This window comes from Apteryx mantelli, chromosome 1 (assembly GCF_036417845.1).
Source record: "Apteryx mantelli isolate bAptMan1 chromosome 1, bAptMan1.hap1, whole genome shotgun sequence".
NCBI lineage: Eukaryota > Metazoa > Chordata > Aves > Apterygiformes > Apterygidae > Apteryx > Apteryx mantelli.
In genome coordinates this window covers 217,772,406-217,784,517 of record NC_089978.1, presented here as the reverse complement: position 1 = coordinate 217,784,517, position 12,112 = coordinate 217,772,406, and the positions used below count along the sequence as shown (strand labels likewise).

At 41.7% G+C, this 12,112-nt stretch overlaps 1 protein-coding gene across 1 annotated transcript in view; it reads left to right on the top strand.

Annotated features, from left to right (window-relative positions):
* The first annotated feature begins 3,515 nt into the window (after window positions 1-3,515).
* Window positions 3,516-12,112, top strand: part of ITIH2 (inter-alpha-trypsin inhibitor heavy chain 2) — a 28,420-nt gene continuing 19,823 nt past the window's right edge. Inside the window, exons 1-5 of the mRNA XM_067317429.1 lie at window positions 3,516-3,599; window positions 5,165-5,239; window positions 10,238-10,273; window positions 10,844-11,016; window positions 11,764-11,868. Coding sequence (XP_067173530.1) covers window positions 3,516-3,599; window positions 5,165-5,239; window positions 10,238-10,273; window positions 10,844-11,016; window positions 11,764-11,868 — 473 coding nt within the window. The remainder of the gene's footprint in view (window positions 3,600-5,164; window positions 5,240-10,237; window positions 10,274-10,843; window positions 11,017-11,763; window positions 11,869-12,112) is intronic.

The following is a 12,112-nucleotide window of genomic DNA, read 5'->3' as shown; positions in this document are numbered from 1 at the left end:
AAATGCGCAACAAAAAGTGCTGAACGAGTAACTAAATCTATCCAAAGTGCTAACAGACCATAAAATTTATTAGCATTCACAACCAGCAATTTGATCAAGCAACTGGCAAGATTCCCGAAAGGTTACACAGGCATAGACATAGATAAATGTATAGAGTTAAAATTAATTATGCCAAAATTTGGGGAATTACATTAAATATTTTCTCTCAGGCCCTAAGCTAATCAATCTCCTCTGAAACATCCAGATAAGATCTGATGGTCCCTGGTTCTCATGCCATGTGGCAGGTGCCTGTGTTCCTGAAAGGGCTTCTCTGAAGTCCAGGTGGCTGCAGGTCTCTCTGCCGCCGTTAGCTGTGTGTGCCACAGCCCAGCAGAGCATTTCAGAACTTCAAAATACTGTATTGCTCTGATTCGGCATGAAAATCTAAAATATGCCTGAAGCCTTTGCCAAAGGGCTTTGATGCTGGGGAGATCTGAGTCTGCCTGGGGGACTGTTCTGAAGCCCAGTCATGAAATAGGACAAGTGACACATACCACAAAACATCTTAACAGGATCATGTCCTCCCCGTGAAATTCTGGGGAAGTTCCCCTACCCCAATAGCAAATGGTAAGGCTCAGGACTCTGTCTGAGCATCCTCAGCGCTGGTTCCTCCCTTATAGCGTTTGTACTTTCTCCTTAAGAAATTTCAGCTTTTTGTACCCTTTTGGACAGCGTATTTGAGCAGTTCGCGCCATCTAGTGGTCACACTAATTTCCCGAGCTTGTTATTTTTACCTAAAAAAATTAAGCCACATTTGCAGTTTAGGGGAGAATTAAAATAAAGGATTGGGAAATTAGTGTTTAAATAAAATTATCTTCCACAGTAACTTCTGCATCTCTTCAGAGCACCAGTGATTAGCTTTCAGGTCCAGGGTCCCAGATACCTCCAGGCCAGCTATCTTAAGCTTTAAGTTTCTGATGAGAAAGGACCACTCAGTTTGAGCTAGGGACATGTGTGTGGACCTAACTCAGGGTAGAGGAAAAATTCAAATTACAGTATATGCTAACAACACAGCAAAGATTGGGTGCCCTATGCTTGCTGTTCTTGAGATACTGGATAAATTATATAGCTAAAGCTCTGACCACGCTCATTGAGTCTTTCCTAGGCTAACTTTTAACTAGCTCACTTAAATACTGCTAGGACCACAGGCACACGGCCCTGAGCAAAACCCGCCTAAGAAGCTGAGTAAACATAAAGAGTCCAAGCTGTTTTGTTTAGACTGTTAGGCCCTTGACTACCTGATTTAAAGCCAATCTGGATTTTTTAATGGATCACAGAGCTGTAATCCAACCTCCCATTTGAGCCAGTGTGCCTGGGATCTTACTGCTGAGCTTCTCCTCCACTCAGACGGCCTACAATGTGGATAAACTCAGAGCAGCTTGCTTCAAGAGGTAAGGACCGTCTGACAAAGTACAGATGACCCCAGTGCTGGCGTGCCCCTCTGAGCTCTGTCTGGACCCCCTATACTGTACATGGCATGAACTGGACACTGCAACAGCAGGATTCATCTCCTTCTGTGGTGGAGGCAGGGAGCTAAACTGAGTGAGGCATGGTCAGGAATATCTACTTCTCTCCATGGATTGAAAACGGAGACAAAGATGTACCATAGGGTAATCCCATCTACACTTCTTATCCTCACCATTCTTCTTCTGTGTGCCTTCTTCCCTATCACACGCACCCCTGCCTCACACCCCCATAGGAAGCTGCAACACAGAAGCAGACCTACAGTAACTGAAGGAGAGGAAGATGAGCCTGGTGATGCCTGCTGGGCCCAAGGAGCACAGAACTACTTGGGTTATCTGTGCCTAAGAGAGCTCTGGGGGAGTTCAGAAACTGAGAGTCAGATCTTAGGGAAAGTGATAAATAGGTGATATGGGGACCACTGTGTGGATGGACCAATGCAAAACCAAGACGCATGTGCTGTGAAGGCTGTGTACCAGTTTGGATACAGCCTACAGACTCCTAAACTTTCTAGCAGTTCAAAGATTGTTATCTCCAAGCTCAAGATCCAGGATTGCCCAGAAGATCTTGGGAGAAGGCAAATCAGGACAGATTATTGAATGTCTCTTGCAGCATAACACTTATGAAATAAGTTATGATCAAAAGGCTGTGTTTTTTCTGCAATGTATAGTTCAGCTGTGGAACTTCTGCACACAGGATGCTATGGGTGCTAAATATTTATCCAGGTTCTTCAGGGGAAACTGTATAATTTAATGGAAAAGAAAGTAATTGAGGACTACTAAATAAATAGAAACCATGTCCTGGTCAGGATGGACCATAGTTGCAAGTAGCTGGATACTAGGGGCGTGCTTGGAAAGTGTCATACATGCTTGCTCCACATCTTATATTCTTTCCTGCAGCTTTGGCAACTCTCATGTGGTGCTGAGCTGAAAGGTCACTCACTATTCTGCTTGGGTTCCTCTGGATGTAGTTTCAGGTCTCAGAGATAAAGCCTGAGAAATAATCTGCTGAAAGGATGGAGTAAAAACGTGTAAAAGCAGACAGGTGCTGCTGAAATCTTTTACTGAAATATTTACATCAAACTGTAATGTGAGATAACATAAGGTAACACAAGATTAAGATAAAATAGAATAAGATAAGATAAGATAACATAAAATAACATAGCCTCGCTGTTCTGTCCCTGGATCCACTTAGTCTTCAATCTTTCCCTTTGAGGTTGCTCAGATGTCTGCAAATTTTCTTATTTTCCTAGGTGAGTAGAAGTGGGTCCCCAGATCCTTTTGCCAGGAACTTATTTCCTCCCTTCTTTTCCCTGCTTGCCTTGCTGGCTACCTTTATCGAAGTATGCAAAGAGGCAGACAGGCCAACGTAGTTTCAAAAGCTGGGAGCCTTACAACATACCTTTGAAACTATTACCAGATGTTCTCACATGACTGACTTTGAAAAACTAGAGCTATCCCACCACCATCTATGGTTCCTTTCCCAGCCAAAGTGGAAAAGGAGTGTTTGTGTGGGTCAGGATCCAGACCAGAGATCTCTGCCAACCACTGTGAGGTGGCTGGGGAGGAGGGCCCTTGGAGAAGGAGAATATTGCTGCCTCCATCACTCTGAGAACTAGTCACCACCTCATTTATTATAAACAAACAGACTGGGAGTGATTTCTTGCTTTGATCTTTCTAAGTTTTGAGTACTCCAAGGTCTGCGCCTAGCAGGAAGTTAGTCAAACATCATGGGAACCTACAAAAGCAAGAACTGAGCCTATCCAAGCCTGAGTTGTTATCAAGGGCAGAGGCGAGTGAAGATACTGTATTTGGATAACCCTTGCTCGGGCACCACAGCTCTGACTTGCGTTGCAAGGCAAATATTTACCCAGGGCCTAAACAAAGTCAGCATTTCAAAACTTTGTTCAAAATACTACATAACCCCAAGCCGTTTCCTTGAACTTGTCTCAGAGAAGGAAAGATCTTGTGTCTAGTACCTATGCGGACTGTTCTCAGGAGACAAGCAGGAAGAAAATGAAGCATCTGATCTGTTTCCTGTTTTTTTTCCTCATTTCTGAAGTAGGAAGCTTTGATCTTGTTATTGATGGAATCCCAGATGTGAGTATTTCCAGACAGGGCCTAGGTCTGCCTTCCTTGCTGAAGTCAAAATTGAAGCTGCAGCTAGATTCAGTGAGAGCAGAATCAGGTCATTTCTTCATAGTTCTGCTTATATCTTACCATTTCTCTTCTGCTTTTATCTGTAACTGGGATTATTCTGATAATTGGTTTTTACCTGTTATTTGTGGTATGGCTTTTTAATATTATTAAAGCTGGGACTAGTATGGGCAAATATCTTTTGGAAGCGCGATTCCTGCTTTTAACTCAGCTTTGCTTGTTCTGGGGCTTTTAACCTCTAAACATCCAAGTGGACTCCTGTGCTCAGAGGTTCAGATGTATTTTGGATCCTACTTCCCTGAAATAAGTAGAAACCCAGCACCTGGACGTCTTGGTGGATGAGGTCTCCTGTATTGGAGTACCACAAACTTCAGCAAAATTTTTCATGGACTTAGGTTTTCACCAGCATGGATTCAAATGCAGAGTTAAGATCCTATTGACCGTACATTCCTTAGCGGAGGGATGGTATAATTTAGTATAATATTATAATAAAAGAATTATAGTTAAAGTTTCGACTTTAAAGCTGAATCCAAATTTAATCCCCTGGACTCAGGTGAGCTTAGATGTGGGTGTCCACACCCATTTCCACATGATACAGCTCTTTTTCGAATTGAAGTTTGTAGTAGGTATTGCAATATTCCTATGAAGCCAGCAGGGTTGGTGTAAAGCTTCTTTCACTGTGCAAGGTTAACAAAAAGAATTAGTGAGAAGGATGTTCTCTTTTACTTTCTTCCTAACAGTACTTTTCATGACATAGCAAGATTGTTATCCTGAGTCTATAATTCCCAGGAAAAAATCCAGGCCTCTGCTCCTGCCTAATCATAGATGCTATATCAGTTTAACCTCAATATGCTTAAATGATTTAAGTTAAGTTTGTGCAAACATTTGTGTATATGCTATCACTTAAGTTGGAGAGCAACTGATGAACTTTAACTTCTTTGTTGGCATAAATTAAACTGCTAACACACTTTAATTAAAAGAGTATTGCTGTGATTTAAAAGTCACACTTTGCACTTGGAAAAGACTGGATGTTCCTCTTCTATCATTGGGGCAAATTTAGTTCTCCATTATATTAGTATAAAACTGGAGGAGATTTCTACTGGTTTCCATGGAAATTCTCTGAACTCACTGGTTTGAGTTACCTTAGTATCTGTCACACTGCAGTTATCATGATTGGACAACTCCTGCTGAGAATCTGCTTCTTGCATATTATGGGCATTTTAGTCCATTAAACATCCCTCCATGTTTCAGAAGCAATGGACTTAAAATGGTGGTACAAGTCATGATCTTGTAAGACTATAGAGAGCTACTTGGCCACAGAGGGAAAATGCATGTGTGAAGAAGCAACATTTTAATCTGAGATGGTTTGTGTCTCTGTTATCCATTTGCAGCAAGGGGAGGTAAATATCCTTTGGAACAATACTGAGCTAATCGATACTAAATCAAGTGCGAAATCAAAATGTAAGAGAGCAGCAACACATCTTTCTTTCCTCTTCTTTCTCTTCTAGGAAGTGGAGAACTTAATTGACCTGGAAATCAATGGATTTCCTTCAAGCTCCAAGACGAGAAGTGGCAGGTACCAGGTACAGTACTCAGAAATGCTTCAAAAAAAGAGAAGCAAGGGAGAGAGGAAGAATGCTTGGATGGTCTCCCCAGGTGGCTAGTCCCATTTCAGTGGTCATGAGTGTGCAGTCAGGTGGGACCAGCAGGTCTTGATAGGCATGGAAACATCTCTAGCTCTTGTCAGGAAAGGAACTGATGCTATCTTTTATGTAGTACCTAGCACAACAAGGCCTTGTTCCATATCTGAACTCCTAAGGTAGGACCATAATACAGATGCTAAAAAGTGGCAATACTTGTCTGTCTAACCCCATTGATGCTGGTGGGGCTTTTCAATGAGAAAAATGGAAGAGAAGGACTACTGGGAATGTAGGATGAAGCCTTCCAATCCTGCTGGTAGTCCATTCATTCATATTTAACTCAGGTCAAGAGAGTGCAGCACAGTGTCACATGGGAAATGAGTTGGTAGAGTCAGAGACCAGGGAAGACAATTTATTTCCAGCATGCTGATGCATTGCAGATTATTGTGTTCTGTCAGGTTCTGAAACAGAAACATTTAAAATAATGTTGCAGGAATTTTCTTGTGTTTTACACAATGGCAATTAACAATAATAATGCAATCAGTTGTTTGAAGATGATAATTTTTATCACACAAAATGAAAGAAATGATGATCAGAAGGGACCTTTTCTTCACCAAAGCTCTGGTGCTGCCTTTCTTGAACTTGGTCAGCATAGTGTATACAAAAAATTCTCTTGAGTAAAGTTGGATTTCCCTGTATCTTTGAAGTTAAGCACAGGCAAACATGAGTCTTCTTTATCCTAAGGCTTTTTAAAGGGGGCTTCACACAGAGTGTAAATGTAGGTTTTGCATGCCGAAGCCCCTGTGACAGAGATAGAAGATTTTAGCATAAATGTGAATCAAACAAGCTCACATTTCCAGACCAATATTTAAATAATTTAATCCAGTCTAAGCAGATATCCTCTCTAGCTGCACTTGTTCAGAGCATCATTTCTTTTCAACACGTCTGTATTAATGTCATATTTATTGCACTGCCTCCGTTCCCCAGCTCTCTGAATACATAGTGATATATACATACACATGTAGTAGTTTGCAGTTCTACTAGTGGTCTTTATTATAACAGTTTTTCCTTATATTCCCATATATTATTTCCCATCCTTTACCTATCAAATGAGTCTTTGCAAACCAGTAGAATTACGATCTCGGCTATATGAAGAGTTACCCTCATGTTGAGTCACAATAATCGATCATGTGAGATTAGTAAATAAGATTAAAAAAAACTACCTGGAACATCTTTCCTTGAGGCACTAGTTATGGGCTAACAGCAGTTACTTACTGTCGATCACTAGGGAAGACTATTTTCCAGATTATTGTTTTAGGGCTATATTATTCTACAGTGAGCTCACTAGCCCATTGGCAACAAGACAACACTCCTCTGTAGACCCTACTGATTTGTTCTAAAGGGAGAGAATTATTTTCTAGGTCTGAATCAGGTATTTAGATGTAAAATATTTGTTCCTTGTGAGCAATTCCAGAAATACAGTGTCTCAGGTATGTGAATGGTCCCCATAACCACAGAAAAATAGAGCGCCCCGCAGTCTGGAATGCAGGTAACCTTGTGAACCTCTGTATGATGGTGCAGTGCTCTTATCTCTGTTTTATAGATAGAAAACTGAGCTTGTGTCTATATTGCAAGATGGGGATTTCTGCAGCATGATCCCCAGTCCTGGTCCTGAGCTCAGTTGCCCGGAACCTGCAATTTGTGAGATCACATCTATTTCCTCACTGGCTGGTTTGCCTGGCTTTCTCTCCACAAAAACCAGGGTGGAAAGGAAATGAGAAAGGAGAGAGAGGGTGGAATCAGCTGGCTGGAGAGCCCCCCAGGTCCCAGAGTATTTTTGCAACCACAGAAGCCAAGGTTAGTCTGCAGCACTGTAAAAACTTGAAATCTGCCAAGCCCTAGGTTTGAAATTGCTCCTCTTGCACCTCAAATTAAGTGTCATGATCCCCAAAAGGAATCTGAAGAGAATGCAAGGAGAATGCAGTGTGTTAAAAACTGCTTAGGGGATGGGTCACGTGAAGAGAAGTGAAGCTGTGAGCAGGCAGCACCTCAAAAATCTGGGAGGACATGCCAGGTATATCTCATCCTCTTTCCAGTATCTCATGCTAGGCCTCTGCTTTTCAACCTTTTTCTTAATTTACAGATTCTTATTACTTTCCCTAGCAATTTGCAGGTGTCAGTAGAAGTGTTCTTTACTTCAAATGCAGTACAGCATCTATGAATTTGTTTTCCTTCTTTCACTAAGTTACACCTCAGAGGCAGTCCACGGACCTCTAAAGAGACTGTGGAATTCAGCTTGAAATCCATGGTAAACAAAGCATCCCCTATGCGACTTAAAAAACTGCAATCAGATCTCTTGTAACACTTTCCTCCCTTAGACACCATGACAACTTTCTTCACTGACAGGGCAGGAGGAGCCAGGGCCTGGCAGCCCTGGATAACATGTAGTTTGATGTACCCAGTATTTTCTTGATGGTAGACTGCATAGTAATTGCAACATCCACACACAGTGATTTGAACAATGATCCTTATGAAGGGCTGAATATCCATAGCCTGCCTGGGTGTCAAGAGAGGAAGAAGGCTCTCAGTACCCTGAAAATAGAGCTCCGCATCTGTGAAGAGCGGGTCCTAAAAACAATTTCCGAGGCACTTGTTTTCTCCGCTCTAATCTGCAATTTGCCACACACAAGATATTGCACAAGATATTGTTTCCACGCCCTGCTGTCATCAGCAGAACTGGATGCAGTATAAAAGCAAGGAGCAGCCACAAATGCTAATGCCAAAAATAGCACAAGCCTCTTAAGCACCACAGAAGTCCCTGCAAGGCCCATGTTTTCTGTAACCACACTAGCACTCAAACCTCAAGTATAATTATGTACACCTCTGTCCTCCTCACCTGTTAGAGTGGTCTCACTCTGCAGTCTTTGAGATGCCAGGTGGACTAGAAAGCCCACCAGATGCCTGACCCTAACAACAGCAGTGAGAGTCACTACAGGTGTGAGTGATAAGCTCATGTCTCCATCAACACCTCCCCCTTCTCTCCCACCCTCACAAAAACAAACAGAAAGGAAACACATGCCTTTTGGAAGCTTTTTGTGCCATTCCCAAGGGGAGTCAGGAGCCCTGAGCTCCACTGAGAAGCAGAGAAGTACTGGAGAATAAAACAAATGCCCTTTATGCTAAGGTCTTGGTCTGTTCTAAAACTGGATTTGTTTCAGTTGAGGTTGGTTCAGTCTTAATTTGCATTCATGGTGGTGATGTTTCCTACCCCAAGGGTATGTGTGGCAACAGTCATTCTTCACAGTTTGGTTCTTTATCAGGTGTGAAGTGTCAAGTTTGCTGTACAGTGGTGTTTGTGGGGTCTTGTGAAGGACTGAGCAAGGTCTATGGTTTGCAGAGCATCTCTACAGAACCATAAACTTCCAGCCCCTGAAATGTCAGTCTGAATGTTTCAGGCGGAGCCTGTATAACCATGAAAAAAAAAAACTGAATTTATTCTCAGTCGGGTGGGGAATCCTGCAGTCACTATATCTGTCTTTAAGGGATCCTTAAAATCATCTCCTTAAAATGATCTTGCTGTGTGATATCTTACCTCTTATGCAGACCTAGGTTTTCCTGCTAACAGTATATAAATTAACTCCCAACAAACTTACTAAATCTATAGCAAGCCTTATGTGGATTATGTGACTAAAGCAGTTATCATAAGCATCTTCTGTGATTTTGTGTCCTCTTGGATTCAAGTCCTACCTTTATTTTAAAACCTGAGATTGGACCAGATTTAAAACCAGGTCAGTTTTGGTATACTGTTATAGTTTAAGGATCGATATCTGACCTAGTCTCTCCAAGGCTCCCAGTCATCATCAGTGGAGCCGAAGGGCTCAGCTCAGTTGCCTAAACATAGGTATCTGGCGGCAGTGTGAGATAACACACAGAGTCCAAGACATCCATGCGAGGTGTCAGGTATGATGCAGGACCTACAAGAGACCTGTGGCCTCCTGGAGGCACAGCTGGAGGCCAAGGTGGTACCTTAGGGTACCTCCAATGGCACTGGGTGCCCTGTCCCCCTAATCAGTACAGTCAGCATGGTTTAGGGCATGATTCATCCAATGAAACGGAGGTATCTGTTTTCAGATAAGAGGAACCACTCCACTGACTGTAAAGAGCTGATGCTGACTAGATATGACAACAACACCAAAGTAGACAGCGGCATTAACCAATTGCATCTTCCCCTAGAACTAGGTGAGCTGAATCCCATCCCGGGGTCACTCACATGAATTAAAGTTTTAGGGCTTTAAAAAGAATGATTCAGATAGCCACAAGATGTCACCAGCTCTGCATATAAATTCCAAATGGGAGCATTCATGTGGCAGTAAAAAAACACTCTTAATTACCATTGTTTCAACTCTTCTAAGCAGTGCAGCTGAGCAGGTTAAATATATATGAGTATTTTTATGTAATAATATTGATTACACAATAAGTTATAGTATAAATACATATCGTATATAATGCAATAATATAAATGCAAATAAAAACAAAATGAGCTAAAAAGGTCTGTTTTTTGAGATGTTCCACTTTTCCTAGAAAAATGAAAATTGTGTTAAAAACTGAGGTTTCCGAGTATGACTTTTTGCCAACATGCTTTGCTTTTAGTAAGAATAATTTTGTTCTTGAACAGAAAAATGAAGAGGAAGAGAACTGTCCTTTTGTTTTTGATAACCTCTAAGTCACAGTTGGGAGATCGTGTGCTCCATCATCCCATGTATAAATACATGAAATAAAACAAAAGGAATCTGCACACTAAGCCTGAGAACTCAAACTGATTCTGACTATCTTGAAAAGCAGCTTTTAGGTAGTTACCACTGTCTGATCGCTAGTTCAAAACAGCTACAGTCTGAGTTCTCAGCTTTGCTGAAATGCATTCTTCGTATTTTTCTTTTCCAGCGAAGCACATCCGACTGGGGATACGTTGGAGATCTGGTGAGTTTTTTCCTCCTTTGTGGAAGAAAATACTGAACAAAGAGATTTTCTAGTTAACCATTTTTTGGGAAATCAATCCTTTTGTTTGTTCAGTTCCTTGTTTATACCACTGGTCAGGTATTAACCTATTTTCTTTAAACAGACAACTGTTTGCACAATGCTGTTTATACAACTGCTCTTGGAGGGAGGAGGGTATGTCACATATGAAGAAATAAGCAACAAAACAGTTTAGACAAAGGCAAAATTGTAATATACCAGTTTAATACCATTCTCCCACTGCCATGTTTAACCATCTACTGTATTAGGTCAGTAGTCAATGCTTCCACTCTCCTTTATTTAGGACTGTTATTCAAAAGATAAGCTTCCTCCTCCCCAATATATCTCATGTTGAGGAATTACTACACAACCCTTCTGTGCTGAGTTACACTGACAGAGTCATTCCAAGGACTGGTTACATGATCCAAAGCAATGAAAACATTCCAGCTCAAAAGATTCCTGCCTTTCAGCTAGTATGTTGTAATATAATGTGAGCTGCATCCTAAATTTAGAGACTTATTCTGTCCATTACAGGTGGAAGACGATGACAAGATAGGTCTTTATAGCTACAAAGTTCAGTCCACTATAACGTCACGGTTGGCCAACACAATGATCCAAGCCAAAATGGTGAATAACGCAAAACGGCCCCAGCACATAGTGTTTGATGTACAAGTCCCCAAAGGAGCTTTCATTGACAGTTTTACTATGTGAGTAGTGGGCAGACACCAGCCTTGTGCTCTAGCAGTTTCAATAAGAAGGAAGAATATGGTGGGAGGGAAGTATTCATAAAAGCAAAACACCTCCTATGATTTTCCAGCTTCAGTGTAATTTTAGCAGGCTTTCTCAGGGAAGAAAAGGCTTATGTCATTGTACTGTCTGCCTATCTCTTCCTCCCTGGTAATTTTTGGGCCATTGGCCAATGTTAACAAAAGTTGACAGAAAAATGGAAGTCTCAAATAGACTAAGTTCCTACCTGTCATGTGCAAACTGGCACCAGATCAAAGGAGAGAAAGTTCCAAACTTGAGCCCTCACTAAACAGAAAGAAACTTTAACCTGGTTCAGTATCCATTCAGAGAGGCAGCAGCCAGCCCTATGATCAGCAGATATGCACTGATCTTTCAGTCAGCGCAGGCATAGTTTCAAAACAGCCATGACATGACTTACCACCTGCCCAGCCCAAAAGATGGGGAAAGCGGGAAGGAGGTGGGGAAGGGCAGATCCTCTATAAGAGTACAAGACTGCTGGCAGCATGAAATAGAAGAGCAGTTAGGGACAGAGATGCAGATCTACTTGAAACCAGGTTTCATTACTTTTGAATTAAGTGAGACCCTTATTATTTAAGTTCCCACCAGGTTATAAAGAGGTTAGATTCCACTGATGTTTTAAAGCGAGGAAGCAGATGCTGATTGTAAATTTGTTGCTTTTACAAACTGACCGTGCTTCTCTCTCCTAGGGATGTAAATGGTATAACATTTACTAGCTCAATTCGAGAAAAATCTGAGGCCAGAAGAATGTACTCTCAAGCAAAAGCCAAAGGCAAAGCTGCTGGAATAGTAAGGTATAAAGATTTTGGCATATGGAACTTGTACCGAACTTACTCATGGGAGGAGTGAACCGATCCATCCCAGAAGAAGAGAGAAGAGGGGGACCTTAGCAAGAAAAATGGGTTGGAGGGACAGGTTTTGGTCATTTACAGCAACCATGATGTTTAACATGAGGAAATACTTTTTCACTGTGAGGGTGACAAAGCACTGGAACAGGTTGCCCGGAGAGGTTGTGGAGTCTCCTTCTCTGGAGATATT